The sequence below is a fragment of the Heloderma suspectum genome, chromosome 2 (genome assembly GCF_057233095.1).
Source record: "Heloderma suspectum isolate Gila_16-S chromosome 2, 16-S_ref, whole genome shotgun sequence".
In the NCBI taxonomy this organism is placed as follows: domain Eukaryota; kingdom Metazoa; phylum Chordata; class Lepidosauria; order Squamata; family Helodermatidae; genus Heloderma; species Heloderma suspectum.
Genome location: NC_139459.1, coordinates 67,100,615 through 67,117,050, shown reverse-complemented (window position 1 = coordinate 67,117,050; position 16,436 = coordinate 67,100,615). Strand labels below are relative to the sequence as shown.

Below are 16,436 nucleotides of genomic sequence, written 5' to 3'. Positions count from 1 at the left end.
CATTTGTATATTTTGTAGGGTTAGAATTCAGGAAGCCTTTTTTGACAGTATGGTTCTAATAATAATGTTTCCTCAAGTTCAAACAAAAGAAATTTCATATCCTTCCCCTGTTTTGTGCCTTGAATTGGGCTACATCCAATGTTAGGTGAGTGGGCTTCTGCTTGTACAACTGGAGTTTCCCTTCCTCTTCTGCCCACTGCAGCCTCCTGCACATACCCCAAATGTGCTCTTGAGGATCCTCCAAACCCTCAGAACAGTTTTGGCAGGTGCATGGGAGGCTGTGGGGGAGGGGAGAGAATTTGATCCACCAGCAGTGTCTGTTCCGCTGCTGAAAGGACACCATCAGATACAACCAATCATGTGATGCAGAAAACAGATCTTTTTTCTTTCTCGGACTTGGATTTTAATTTACCATGTGATATAACATAATAAAATATTTCAGGTCCAGATATTTTGACTTTGTTGGTTGGCTCTGATATCAGCCGTTGTCCCAACACCCCTCGCCCAACATGTCGAGGATATCTGCACAAGCGGACCCAGTCGGGAATCCTGAAGGGCTGGAGGAAGCGATGGTTTGTGCTAAAGCATGATGGTTGCCTCTGCTACTACAAGCACAAAAAGGTAAGGCATATGTATCCATTATCTTGTGTAAAATATGGGGGATTGTGTAAAATATGGGGGATTATCTTGTGTAAAATATGGGGGATTATGGGAGATTGGTACATGCAAGTCTTTCAGATTTAATATAGGAGTGTATTGCCTGGCATATATCAGGGGTGTTGAACCTCTTTCAGCCCAAGGGCTGAATTCAATTTCAAAGAAGCTCTCTGGGGACTCATTCCAGTAGTGGTTGGGGCTAAAGGCAAAGGGGGTGGAGCCAAAAATACCAGGCTATATTAGCTCAAAGCTTTTCCTGCCAGTAACTAAGCCTTAGGAGAGGTATTTCAACCTTTTAGAATGGGATAAAACCTGCACAAAAGCTGGGAAGCCACCGAATGATCTGTGAGACCTTGACCCAGTTCAGAGGGAGCTATAGCCTCTGACCCTGATTCTGAGTCAGAAGCAAACGCTGTAGAGTGAGGCCCAGCTACAGGAAGCCAGGCACCTGAGAACTCAGTTCTACCAGGCCTCGCAGTGGCTTACGAGCTGGGTGGGGGTGAGATGCAGGACACTGATACGGCCTATCTTCCACAGCCGGGAGACATGACCTTGATGGAGGCCCCTGCTCCCGGACCAGGGACATCTTCCATGGGAACAGGGTAGCAGGAGGAGGCCTCTGCAGGAGAAGGAGTTTCAGGGTTGTCTCCCTTAGTCTGGAATCAACTAGAGAGGGCGGAGCAGAGGCGTCCCATGAGGTGTAGCAACCGTCTAAGAGCCAGCTTTCCTTGCCAGGGTCGATTGTCCAATACTGATCTTTAGCAGCCACTCCCCTGTATTTAAACCATAGCAACCTGGGCCCAATCTACACAGAGGCATCTTTCGACACTGATGCAGTTTAAAAATGCATTTTCTTGAATTTGCATCTACTCCTCCAATTAATGTGGTGTTGACTTGATATAAATCTTGCTTTTGTGAGGTAAATGTAATCTTAAACGGCATTCATTTGGCTATGTAGGTGGGGTCTTGAAACATCAACAAGTTTCCTTCCTTTTTTTTTTTTTTTACATATATTAAACCTCTGCACAGGTGTGATGGTGCAAAGGAGTGGAGATTTTTTTTAAAAAAAAAATTAATCCCAAAGGTGACTTTCTCAGGAGTAGGCCTCATCGAAGAGAATGTGATTTACTTCTGCAGGTATGCATCAGCAAACTCTATTAAAAACAACAACAACCCTGATTTTGGTCAGCGGAGGGTAAAGCCTACAAGAATGAGTTAATTCCTCTCCTCCATGAGAGGAGTTAACCCATTCCTGTCGGGTTCACCTTTCACTGACGCAACTTTCCGTTCCTCCTCGCAGCACCACTCCCCCAAGCCAGCACAGACCTAAAGCTTCCAAACTTTGTCCCCACCATTCCTATGTTCCTCTGACCATTGGGAGAAGTGAATGACTGAACTGGGAGATATTGCACTCATCTGAGCATGAGATTACAAGGGTCTTACCCAGGAGTGGACAAAATCAGGCCCATGGGCTGCATGTGCCTCCCTGGGGGAGACACACAGCCATTTCTGGTTGTGGTATGGCCACTTCCAGTTGTGGCTGGTGGGGGAGGGGTGTAGCCCCCCAACTAGGTCTGTCAGAGAAATCCACAAGGGATTCAAATGAGTTCAGATTTCGATGAAACTGACCTGCGGTATCTGCAGCAGATCAGCTTTTTCTGAGTCGTGCACATTTGACGGACGTGCAGACCATTTATTTTTTTTTACTTTGGGGGGAATTTGCGCTAATGTGCACTTGCAATGCGCACATTAGCACAAGTGGAACAAAATTCCCATACATCACCACCCCCAATCTGATTCTGTCAATGAGCAGACAATGGTATGAAAGGCGCCTAACAATCCACAAAACACAGAACAGATTTAATATAATCTATATATCCCTACCCCCAACCTTCTGCAGATGCCCACCCCTAGTCTAATCTCACAGGGTTAAAAAGCATCCTTGCCTTCAGATAAGCATAGTGACCTTTGTTGCTGGATACTACAACCCACAGTGGCTTAATTTACCCGCAGGGGCTGGCGCATTGTGCCAGGCACCTGTGGGCGCCATTTTTGCCTGGCACCTGTGGTACCTGACTTGCTCGTGGCTTGTCATGTCATGCGAACTCAGTGGCAGGAGTTGTTTGAGGGTTAGACAACCCTCAGATAACCCTAAAACAAGCCATGGGTTAGCCTAAGCCTATTCACATGCTCCGGGTGTAATCTGAGGGATAAAAGTGGAATACATTTTGAACAGGCCTTTCATTTTATTTTTAATTTATTTATGGATTGTATAATATTTATTATTGATCTTATAAACTTCATTCCATATAACTTGTTTTAAAACAATTATATCTAGGAAATTATTGATTTCCCAACATTTTATTACAGCATTCTTGTTTTAAAATGGATAAGTAATTTTGTGGATCTCATTAAAGTACCCTAAACTTTGGCATGCATTGTTTTCGTGTGTGTGTGTGTGTGTGTGTGCGTGCGCGCACGCGCGCGCACTCATATAGATATTTATTCTTCCAACTCACAATGCCTGAGGCAGCTTACTACATTTAAAAATGAATTAGTTACTTCACTGTCGGCTTTGAGCACCACCCATCTTGAATTTAGATCCTTGAAGACTCAATTTTAATTTCAAGCTGTACCCAGCAGGTGGAGTACTTTGATCAGGAATATTTTTCAAAGTACTGGCATTGAAACTCAGTATCTTTTACAAGTGTTCCATCTGAGTGCTGAAAAAGCATCTCATGGGTGCTCAAAGCAAATCCCTTCAGTCCCCCTCCTTCTCACCAAGGTCCACGAAATTTACCTGAGGCAGCAGAAGGGGGAGGTAGCAAAGATGGCTAGGGGAGTGCCAGCATCTTCGAGAAGCATCCTTTCCTACCAAGGTAGAAACTGGGCCTACAGGTCCCAGCATCCCCAGTAAAAAAAATGATGCTTTAGCATTTATTTCTGCTGGGGAGAAGACCCTTCCTCCATATATGTGAATACTGTAATTTTCTCACCAGGAATGTTGGGGGTTGTAGTCTGCTACCAGTTTCCCCTGTGAGCCTCAAGGATCCACAGAATGGGACATTCACAAATGCAGCGGGTATTCAAAGAGGAGTGCTCATTTCTGAGACCGCCCCATTTTTGAATGCTCCGTCACTGTATGCTATTCAGATGTCAGTTAAAATATGAGTGGAGATACATAGACATTTTGCTTAAAACGGTAAAATAGGTTTCTTCCTGCTTAAAGGTAAATTCATAAAACTCTATTTTTAACAAATAAAACCTGCATTTCATTAGGTGCACAAGCTCAGTGCCTCTAGGAAGCCTGGAGGCACGAGCTTGTGCAACTGTGTGGCAAATGACAACTCTGGTGTACAAGAAAGGTAGGGAAAGAACATGAATTTCATAAGAGCAATGGGTCACTCTGATAATATAGGTCAATAGACCCTAGTATAATGAACTATTAATAGATTGCTTAGGCTGATTATTGCCAGAGGGCTTTGGTTCTATTATGAAGTCTGTTACATAGTCTATCTTATTATCTCAGTCCATTCTTCTGTAAGTCAGGTGCCCTCAATCCAGCAAAAGTGAGCTGCATACAGAAGCAAGCTTCGTGTGTGTGTGTGTGTGTGTGTGTGTGTGTGTGTATATATATATATATATATATGAGCAAAGGGCTGAATGTGCCTGATCTTGTCTGATCTGGGAAGCTAAGCAGGGTCAGCCCTGGTTAGTACTTGGATGGGAGACCTCCTGGGAATCAGGCTTCCTGCATTGAGCAGGGGGTTGGACTCAGTGGTCTTGTGAGCCCCTCCCAACCCTATGATTCTCTCTCTCTCTCTCTCTCTCTCTCTCACACACACACACACACACACAGCACTTGCCAGATTGGCATCCACTTGCCCAACTGGCTACTTCCCTGCACACTTGGCTGGATACTCTCTGCAAGCAACCACAGCTGCACATTGAGTTTTACTTTGCTTAGCGGAATCCAGCAGAAAGGCTTGTCAATGCAGTCAGCAGTGACAGCACTGACCCCACTACCTGGAGGAGACGGGGAATTGAGGCTTTGGCTCAGGCCCTCCCTTAAACTCATGATTGGTCCGGCCAAAACTGAGAGCTGCCCCTCATCTGTTGTTGAGTAGCTACGCAGGCATAAGCACTGTGCACAGCAGCACATGAGCTGCCCCCTCTGGCCAGCTAGCAGGGGACCAGCTATCCCATATAAGTCAACAAGGCATTTGACACAACAGCCATCAAGGTCAGTGGGAAAATCCCCCAGAGAGTTCTGGAAGCCAGAGAGTTCTGGCTGATGGATGTAGATTGTGGCGCACTCGCTGATTCTCATATAAATTACGTATTGATTTGCCCATAATAGTTCACCTGCTATTTATTTGTTTATTTAAGGCGCAATCCTATGCAATCCTTAGATAGAAGAAAGGCCTACTAGTCCCATTTATTTATTTATAAACCATTCTATATTTTAACAGGATTCCTGAGTGGTGAACCATAAAGAACCCCCCCCCCCATCAAAATGCAAAGAATAAAAATATTTAAAATAGATAAAATCAAGTTATACCAATAAAATCTTCCCCCCCTTGCCTGATTGAATGAACTACCAGCTAGGTAACAAGAGAGGAGGTTTTTTTTTTTTTAAATTATCTTACCCATTTCTTCCATTGCATTTGGAGTCTGGTTTATATAAAAAGAAACCATAGACTTACTGCATTTAGACCTTTCACGTTGTTCCATTCAGTGATGGAACATTCAAGCCCTTCCTCTTTCAGGCCTATGTATTCATTGCTAACTCTAAGTGCTTTATATAAAAGGCTCAACTATAAATAGATTTAGGTCTGAGCTATTCCTCCTAGAAGTACAATGTGCATTTGCTTTTTATTCTGACAGAGAGCTTTATCCACCACAGGCAGAGAGTCATCCCATTCTTTATAACCAGCCCACAATCTGATTTCATTTGCAGAGCGTCTAGGATGCCCATTGTTATGGGATGTGTTTGCTAATTAAGCGCTAAGGTTCTGTCTGGGCCCTAATCCACAAAAGCGTAGGCCACAATAAATCTGTTAGTCTTCAAGGTGCCATGATTCCTATGTCTTTCTCTCTTCTAAGTAAATGATTAATTTTCTTTGGTGATGGGAGCCACAAGCTGCATCTTGTATGCCAGCAGGGAGTGGCACGGTCTGGTCCAGACAGCAAATAGAGATATGGGAGCAGAGTGGCATTCCTCTCCTTTCTCTTTGAGCTACTCAGCAGAAAGTGGGACCACCCAATATAGGGCCCCTGTGTTTAGGTGGGAGCTCACTGGTATTTTGAGGAACTGTTTTAAGGAAATGGTTTGGATATCACAAAGGCATACAAAGTGGCTTGCACTTTTGATGCAACATGATCCTAAGATGGTGGGACATTTTGCCAAATGGGGTCGCCTGGTGCTCATCCCTGGGTGTTACTGTTGTTGTTTTTGTAAAGGAAGCATGCAAGTTCTGTTATTTGAACACACCTTGTTATATTTTATGAGAACGTTAGGGATGGCAGAGAATTCTGCCACTGATCACGGTGAGGCCGAATGCCAGTGCATTCGACCCCCGCAAACTCCATGGCAGAACGGCCTGCCACCCCCCCGCCCCCCTGCGGATCCCCCCCAGGATGAGACTCACCTGAGGCGGATCTTCCGGGCGGCGGCGGCCTATAAGACCATCCAGTCCAATTCCCTGCTCAATGCAGGAAGCCTGATTCCCAGGCAGTCTCCCATCCATGTACTAACCAGGGCTGACCCTGCTTAGCTTCCGAGATCAGACAAGATCGGACGCATCCAGCCCTTAAATTATTTGTATTTGAAAGGATTATTTTGATTATATTTGTAAGCTACATTTGTAAGCTATGACAAAGGCCCAAGGGAACATAGGGCTCTATCCAATGGCGGCTTTGCACTATTAGAAAATTTTCTGCTGCCACAAAGCAGGGCAACTTGATTTTTTGCAGTCCCTGCTACCTACTGCAGCTCACCATGCCATATCCCACACTGTTAACGGAGGGTCCCTCAACCCTCAGAAACAGATTTTTCAGGGGTGTGGGGAGTGTCAGATAGTGTTGTGAATATTGCAACCTCATCTGCAAGTTACTGGAAGGAGGTAGTGTTGCAGTTAGTTCATGAGAATTTAGGTCACAGCTAGCCTCAGGATCTCTATAGCCTATGGTGTGGTTTCCTGTTATTTGTTCGTTTTGCTCCTCCCCTTCCTTCCCCCTCTGACCTTCCATCATTCCTGGGAGCAGTTGTGTTTGCTCTCTTGTTCCTCCTAGTGTTATAGAGCACAAATGGACTGAACAAACTCCTTTTTTTGAAACTGTATGCTGTACCTGCATTTTTATGCAAGAATATTGTGAGTAAAGCATTTCCCTTTTCTTCAGTAGAGCGTGATCTCCTTTTTAGCCTTGTGTGCATGTGGGACTGGTAAATGCTCATTCTGTTCCACCTGTTGTTTTCTCTGTTAACTGCTTTTCTAACGAGACATCAATACTAAGTAATTCCCATCAGATAGAAGTGAGAACTGGAAAAATAGGGTGCTGTGCCTTGTGCTGGTGGAAGTGCTTTCCGCTACCACAAAGCCGTAATCAGATACAATCTATTTAAAGAATTCTTATATTTGAAGTCTTCTATTTGAAGGGCTGTCAGAGGAAAGCCCTTTATTTTAAGCCATCGTCTATTTGAAAAGCTGTCCTGTCCAAGTCCAATTTAAAGATAAAGAACCATAAGAAAGGAGAGCGGGGACCTTGAGGTTTCCCATTAACAGCACCTAGCACCTAGCCAGCACACAAGTTACCTGATTACAATAATCTCATATTATAGTGAGAGGTATTGCATTTCTATTTAAATTATTGCAATTATTTCCAAATTTGTGCATACATACACACGAATTTTATGCATATTTGTGTCCTCTTTTGTCCTCTTTTTTTGTAAGCATTTCCTCTTTTTTGGTGATGGGTAAGCAGCCACTTTATCGGGCACTGAGAGATCTCTGCAGGAGAAGCCCTTAGCTCTTTTCAGTAGTTCTAAGCATGTACAATGAATACATGCCACTTGTGGTGGAGATGGCAGTGTGGTGACAGTTTCCACTCTGACCTACATGCATTCATTAGAATATTAGTAGAGCGTATACACAGGCCAGATCTACACCTTGGCTGAATCTACACATAGTAATTATACCGTCATCATAACGATTGGTACACATGACACCAATGGGCACCAATAGTTATGATAATGGTACGATAAGGGCATAACTGCTATGTGTAGATTCAGCCCTTGTATCATATCATTACGATCCCATGATGGTGCCGCTATATCCCGCTTATCCTCTTGTGCATTTATACCTCGTAGGGCACACAATGACATTTGTTGTGGTATATTGGATAATGTGGAATAAAAAGCACAAAACAAGACTACACAACTGGTATATCGAATGTGTCATGTGCCCCAGCAGTTATCAGTGCACTTCAATTCCGCTATAAAGCAGTAGCGTAGATCTAGCCACACACACACACACACACACACACATCCCATCTGATTGAAACAGATGTATGAAAATATCTGTATGAAACAGTCCTCTATTTGCCCTGCCTGAACCAAACCATTCTGAAAGTGACTCCTTACTTTTCACACTTTGTCCACCACGGCACAGGAGCTTCAAATGAAGGCCCTTGGGGAGAAGCAGGATCAAGCCATTCCCCTGACCTGTGCGCACAGGGGCTCCCTTTTGATCTTCAAATGAATGTGCTGAGGTCAGTGGTGGAAAATGCCACTACAAACCCCTCCATTCTGTGTGTCTGTTTGAATGTCTGAAAGGGACTACACAGTATCTCTTCATGTGCCTCGTTCCAAAGCTCTTTTACTTTCTGTTTGCTTCTTGGATTTTCTTGAGATGAGGGAGGGCTTACAGTGCAATCCTGTTTACTTGGAAGTAAATCCCACTGAGATCAACAGGTCATACTCCCTAGTAGGCATGTGAAGGACTGCCATTTTTTCCTTTCCTCTTGTCCATCTAGCTAAATATTGTCTACGTGATGACTGGCAGTAGTGTTTCAGACAGGAGCCTTTTCCGTACCTACCTGGAGATGCAGGCATTGAACCTATGTTCTGCATGCAATGCATAGGCTCTGCCCATGAGCTGCAGCCCTCCCGCTAGTTTATTGTTAATCTGTCTTCATTTTAATTCCTCTGATTAGTTTAGATTTCTGCTTCTGCAGATAGAATGAAATGTGTTTGTACTACTTTTCAAGGGAAAAAGCAGCTTCAGTGGATAGTGAATGTGTCAAGAATGATGGCCTGTTTTCCATTATGAGATTAGGCCATGTTGTCCCATCTAATGCAACATAAATAATATGTTAGCTACAGCAGCGGTCCCCAACCTTTTTGGGACCAGGGACTGGTCCGTGGAAGACAATTTTTCCACGGACCGGGGGGGGGGATGGGACCGGGCCACAGTAGGGGTGTGGGAACCCCCCTCACCTTGGGTCCGTGGGGGGGGCGATCCATCCCTCCTCCCCCCCGGAATCCTCGCCGGCTAGCTCCGGCCTGGGGAGGACTTCTGGCCGCTGGGATGCAAATGGCGTCTGCATAGCGGACACCATTTGCGTCCCTGTTCTTTGCAGTAATAGATAGCCTGCAAAATTACTGCAAAGAACAGGCTCCGGCCGGGGGCGGACTTCTGGCTGCTGGGACACAAATGGAGTCCACATAACGGACGCGATTTACTTCCCTTTTCTTTGCAGTAATAGGCTATTACTGCAAAGAACAGGGCCGGACCCGGCCGGCAGCTCCGTGGACTCGCCCACGTAGCAGAGCCAGCCAGGGCCAGCAAGGATTCGAGGGTGCGGGGGAGGGATGGATCACCTCCCCCCGCCCCCATGGACCCAAGGTAAGGAGGGGTTCTGACACACCTACTGCGGCCCGGTCCCTAACAGGCCACAGACCGGTACCAGTCCACGGCCCGGGGGTTGGGGACCCCTGATCTAGAGACTCCTCAGCCCTTTGCTCAAATCCAGGCACAGTCCCTGTTAACTAGGGCATGACTACAGCTGGGTTTGGTGGGGAGTTCTAGCCCCGTAGAGGCAAGGGTGGTCCACCCAGGGGCTGAGCCAGTGATTGGCTAAAGGAAAATGTGCCCTGGGTTGCCAGGGCTTGGCTTTAAAAGAGGGCTGAGATAGAGGCATGGTGTCTCCCTTTGTCCTGGTGGTTCTGGACCGGCTGACGGCTGGTTGCTATTCTGGGAGACCCATACTTAGGAATATTAAGGATAGGCCAGATAGCTTTATTATTTTGCTTGGGTGTGCGTTTATAAGGCGCTCTGTGTATATTTAAGTAATTTGGCTTTGCACCCTTTTGTGCAACTTGCTACTTCCATTCTTCCCTTTCCCTATACCACTTTATTTTTACCTTAATAAACCTTTATCCAACCTTTAGTTGGTGTGATTTCTTCTGCATAGCCTCAGTGCTATTTCAGTGCCTCTTGGCCTAGGAGGGTGGCTACTGGGTATTTTGAGGGACTGGAAGGCCAGGTTTGGCCAGTCCTATTTTGCAGGAGAGTTGGAATTAGTTCCAGAGCGGTCCTACTTTGCACAAAGGTTGGAATTAGTTCCAGCAATCCTTCACAGAATGGGATTCTATGCAAATACTGTTTTTATTGTATGTTGTACATCGCCCAGAGTGGCTGGGCGACCAGCCAGATGGGCGATTAATAAATTTAATAATAAATAAATAAAAATAAAATAAAATCCTTTGATCACAGCAACTTACTCAAGAAAATTTGTGTGCACCACTTACTCTTTGGAATAAGCCTTAGGACAAGAGGAAAAAATGCTGTGCAAACACCTAGCAAAACTCATCATTTGGAAGACAGAAACAAAATTCAAAGTGATCTTGATAGACTGGAGCGCTGGGCAGAAAACAACAGAATGACATTTAATAGGAATAAATGCACCAAGTTCTACACATAGGAGAAAGAAACCAAATGTACAGTTACAAGATAGGGGATACTTGACTCAACAATACTACAAACAGAAGGATCTTGGAATTGTGGTAGATCACAAGCTGAATATGAGCCAACAATGTGATGTGGCTGCAAAAAAGGCAAATGCTATTTTGGGCTGCATTAATAGAAGCATAGCTTCCAAATCCCGGGAAGTACTAGTCCCCTGCACTCAGCATTGGTTAGGCCTCATCTGGAGTACTGTGTCCAGTTCTGGGCACCGCACTTTAAGAAGGATGCAGACAAGCTGGAGAAGGTTCAGAGGAGGGCAACAAAGATGATCAGGGGACTGGAAACAAAAATTCCTGACTGTTAGAGCAATACAACAATGAAACCAATTACCTGGGGAGGTAGTGGGTTCTCCTCCACTGGAGGCATTCAAGATGAGGCTGGACAGCCATCTGTCAGGGATGCTCTGACTTGGATTCCTGCACTGAGCAGGGGGTTGGACTCGATGGTCTTGTAGGCCCCTTCCAACCCTACTATTCTATGATTCTATGACTTGATGAAAGCATGGATCTCATGCATTCACTTTTCTTCTATTAAATAAATATGTCAGGCAAATGCATTCCTTTGCTGAAATCGTAAGTGCCTTTCTAGAACTAGCCATAAGGGATGCATTCTTACATTCATTTCTTTAAACAGAAAGCAGAACTGAAACTAGAATGTATGCTTTACTCTTCCCACTTCCAAGGACGCCCTTGAGAAACTTCCATGCATCTTGGAAATACATGCAAACTGCTAATAGAGGGGTACCTCTTTAAATCCATGGTTTATGCTGGGAAGATGTACATCAAAGTCAGTGATGTGAGAGAAACCTCATCAGAAGCTGAAAGGGTGTCTTTTAAAACTAGACACTCTTATACAAGATTGATGTACTCCTGGACAGTTGCACAAGATTGTTAGTGTACCATTTTTGCTACAGGAGACACATAGGACTAAAATACAATAGGGAAAGGAAAAGTTCCTCCTGTGCAAGCACCGGGTCATTACTGACCATTAAAGGGACACCTGCTTATGCTGGTGTTTTCATGGCAGACTATAGCAGGGTGGTTTGCCATTGCCTTCCCCAGTCATGAAAATACAATAACATTCAGTAAAATAAAACTCCAGTCCACATATTTTAATCTATTATATTTTACATTGTATTTTCTGTTGTATTTTTGTGGTTTTAATTTTGTGAACCACTCAGAGAGCTTCGGCTATTGGGCGGTATAAAAATTAAATAAACAAACAAATAAACAAATAAATAAATACTTACACATATGCATTACACTGGATCATTAAAGATGGTCATTAAAGATCTGGATCATTAAAGATCTGCATTCTGTGCTAATACAATGTAAAAGTTGTACATTTTTTACAGTGTAAAAGTTAATAAGCCCTGGTTCAGTTTTCACCATATTTTATTTGTTACATTTGTACATTTTGTGTCCAAGGAGTTTAAAACTGTGCTTTAGTCTCACAAAACCCCTATGGAATATTTACAGAGAAGTCCTATTGATATATACTCAGAAGTGTTCAATGGCACTTACTCACAGGTAACTGTGCATAGGATTGCAGCCTAATTAAAACCCCAACAGCCAAGGAAAAGTCTGTCTCTGTGCCCTACTACTGCTTTTCAATTCACGATAAACATAAAAACATGAAAAGAGCCATTCTGGATCTGACCAAGGGCCTATCTAGTCCAGCATTCTATTCGTACAGTGGCCAAAATGCCCATGGGAAGCCCAGTAACCCTCCTGCTTATGTGCCCACCAACTGATATTTAGAGGGATACTGCTTCTGGTATAGGAAGTAATATATAGCCATCGTGCCTAGTAGCCACTGATAGATTTATTCTCCATGAATTTGTCTAATCCCCTTTTAAAGCAGTCCAAGCTGGTAGCCATCACTGCATCTTGTGGTTTAATTATGTGTTGTGTGAAGTATCTAATACACTTACATGGCACCAGCTGTCAAATTCATATACATATTTCCCTAGCTAGGTGTGGTCTTCTGAACTCCTCCCTGACCCCTTGATTATTTAAGTGACCTGTTTCCTAATCTAATTTAGCAACTCCTACAATTTCCAAGTAAGCACGGTACAGTGCTCTGTATCCTCACCCGTGTGCTACTTGCCAGGACCAGATTAGATTACTAGTAAGGGCATTTCTACACCAGCCTAAAATCCTGCATTTAAAACGGGGCTTTCTGCTTCCGTTTGAAATGCAGAATCACAACTGACTCCCTTTACACACACACCCTTTCCCCCCTCCCGCCCTCTTCTCCCTTTATCTGAATCTTTCATTGATCTCGCTCCTCTTCTTCCCACTTTAACTCTTTGGATGGAGGAAACTGAAGCAGAACACAATGGGGTAATTTCGATAGCTCATTACCTGCGATCTATTTAAAAAACGGAACAAAGGGCATTTAGTGCAGGAGACGCCTTAAATGATCGCGGCGTCATGTAAAGAGCCTGCAAACATCCGTGAAGGAGCAATCTCAGTCGCAGGATAAAAGCCCGGTGTGAAGGAGCCCTATGAGATAGTGGCTGGGCTGAGACGTAATGCAAAATTATGGTTTGGGCTGACCATAGTTAAGAACCCATTCTTTAGTTTTAGCTTCCAGATGGACAACAGGCAAGCCTTGGTTTTGAGCTGCTTGTCTGTTTTTGTTTCATATCTGCTCAGGGCTCAGCTTCTTAAGTTCGTAAGTTCACTGTCGTCTCCCTGCTGCTGCAACCTCTTGAGGCAGAGCAACTCCCATCTCCATGAAGCAGTCTCTTGAGAAAGAGCAATGGCCCTACCTATGGTTTGTCAGTGCTCCTTGAATGCAGACATAACAGCTAACAGTGCTTTGCAAGCTGGTTGTTTGCAAGTCAGCTTCCCACTGTTGTTTAACATGGTGGTTTGCAAAGCAACGTCATTGCTTTGGTTTCAAATTCTGGTTGGTGGACAGGCTTCGGTTCAGACAGTCAAACAAACCATAGTTGCATGTTACACCTGAGCATAGTCAGTGAGACTGATTTTAAAAATGCTGACCACCGCTAGTCAGCACATAGACAAACCTACACATTAGCCCAATTTAGATGATTATTCAGATCTTCATACACCACGAAGCCATGACTGAGTGTTGGGGCCACCCCTCCTCTTCTTCTGCCCTCCTTCCTATCATGTGCTGTCTTCAGCACACAGATACTGGCATGTATTAAGCCAGAAATTCCCATTATATCTCAACCATGCAATTCTAGCTTCTAAGATCACTTAACAAACTAAGAAAACAACCCAACATGTGAAGGTGCAAGGGGAGGAATGTTTCACCCTGATGCTTGGTCATGGCATCATAAATTGTAATTTGTTTGAATTCTAAACCTATGCCTGGTTTGTTGGAGGCAACAAACCTGGATCTGAAACCACCTTTGGTGAAACCAATGAGTCCAAGCGATATAAATCCCCAGACCTCCCAGATTCAATATCAGCTCTGTATAAACTGGCCTAGTTTCTCATTACACTCTAGTTTTCTTAATGTTGTGAAGCATTGTTTCAAAGGTGGTGGACTGCACCCCACTGATTCAAACAGACTCTACTTCCAAACAAACTTCCAAGTTTTTATTTAAACAAGGGCAGCTATACTGAGCTCTCTCAGGCTGTGGCCTCTCTCTCCTCAGGCCAGAAGCTATGGGTATTGCCCTTAACTACTCCCTGGTCCCTCCCAGGAAGCACAACCCATTCAGGCTGAATCCAGCAGTTATTTCATATTGTTACTGCCAAATGTATGATTTAAAATAGAAACAATGCAGCACAATCTACTTTACTGAAGCAGACTGTCAATCGTAACCCAAATCAACTTCATAAAACGAGGCCTCAGATCTCACCCAGGCTTTGGATACAAGCAGTGATGATGTCTCATCTCTGAATCACTGCGACATTATGTTGTCTGCTCTCATCCACCATCTGTTGTAAACTCTGCAGATAGTATGGTGGTGGTGATAGCAGAGGTGGAAGAATTTGGCCAGAGAATCAGGAGAAATGCAGATCCACTCTAGGCCTCCTCCATTCCGGCTGTGCTATCAGAAAAGAAGCTCATACACAGAACTATGAAATATTCAGGAAGATGTATGAGACATTCGAGAGAAACATAAGAGTCCCACTGCTTGTCTATGAATACATAACCAAGGTCTGATCCTTTTATTCTGGAACAATCAGTATGAAATAATGCCCTGTCTCAATTTGTATTAATTGCTGTCTAGACTGACATTCTATCCATAAACATACATGGAGCTTTGGTCTAAATCAGGGGTGGGCAACGGCCCTGGGTCTGGTGGCCAATTCCATCCCCTAGAACCCATTGGGGCCACAACCATGCCCTCGCTACTGATGTTTTTGCCTTTTTTGGTGTTGCACCACCCTGCTGCCCATTTTGGCAGCGAACCACAGTGTTTTCCATTAAAAGAAAGACAAAATCAGCTCTTTTTGGTTGCTGCATCACCAAATCTTTGCGGCAAGTTCGGCGGCAGCAGTGGGGGAACAGTGAAGCCACAAAAAAGGCCAGGGTGGGGGACATGTGGCCCAATGGCCTCATGTTGCCCACTCCTCATCTAAATAGAGCAAAAGGTATTGAGATAAGTAGAGTGGTGGTAAATATACTCTGAACTCTAAATAGAATGCATTCACACAAATCAGTTGCTTTCAGTGCAATCCTATATATGTTGATTCGGATGTTCAGTTGTTCCTAATGGAGTATAGTCCTGAGTAAATGGATCTTTATAGCCTTTTTGTGTGTTTGTTTTTAAAGAACAAATACAATTAATATGGAAAATAAAAGGGGGTGTTGGTTAACTTGGTTTTCTTTGCCAAAGTCTGTTCAGTCCCCCCATGACTTTGCTCCAAATCTAGCTCAAAGCTTTTTCTTCATTACAGGATGAAGGAAAGTGCAGACCGCTCGAAGTAACAAAGCTAGAAGGGGCTGAAATTGGAGCAGACAGCAGCCTGGGCAAACCTTTTGTATTTAAGTGTGTTCCTCAGACTGGAAACAGGATTTTCTATTTCTGTGCTACATCAAACCAAGAGATGAAGAGGTACATAATCTACTCATTGCATTCATTTCTGCATTTTCTTTTTCCAGTGTTGAATTGTATTTTGTTTATTAAGGTCAGTTGCATGAACACCAGTCAATCTCTTACCAGAGAGAGGGGAAAGATTCGGTGCTGAGATTTGATTAGGGTTGTCTCACAAATTCATTTTTGTTTTTACAAGGATATGTCTGTATCAGCATTTGCTGTTTTATTTTATTTGGAGTTATTCTGCTTTTTTATTTAACATAAGAAGAGCCCTGCTGGATCACACCAAAGGCTTATGTAGTCCAACATCCTGTTTCCCACAGTGGTCCATCAGATGCTAAGGTAAAGCCTCAGCTATTGGGCGGTATAGAAAATAGAAAGAAAGAAAGAAAGAAAGAAAGAAAGAAAGAAAGAAAGAAAGAAAGAAAGAAAGAAAGACAGTCCACAAGCAGGACAGAGAGCAATAGCACCCACCCACTTGTGTTCCCCAGCAACTGGTGTTCAGAGGCATGTTACATTCCAGGACTCCAGTTTGTGTATTTCCTGTACATATGTAATTCCTCTTGGTATTTTCATAAGAGAGACACTTCTTTGGGTCCAGCTTCATTCAAAACAACAAAACAAAACATAATGGTGCTTACAGACAACTGTGCATCCCTGCAGACACGAACGCCATGAAAGCTTATGGCAGAATAAATTTGTTAGTCTTTTAAGGTGCCACA

The 16,436-nt window shown here is 43.9% G+C and overlaps 1 protein-coding gene across 1 annotated transcript in view; it reads left to right on the top strand.

Annotated features, from left to right (window-relative positions):
* Nucleotides 1–16,436, top strand: part of LOC146352324 (uncharacterized) — a 59,015-nt gene that overhangs the window by 34,534 nt on the left and 8,045 nt on the right. The window contains exons 8-9 of the mRNA XM_084833804.1: nucleotides 443–621; nucleotides 15,575–15,732. Of these exons, the coding sequence (XP_084689930.1) occupies nucleotides 443–621; nucleotides 15,575–15,732 (337 nt within the window). The remainder of the gene's footprint in view (nucleotides 1–442; nucleotides 622–15,574; nucleotides 15,733–16,436) is intronic.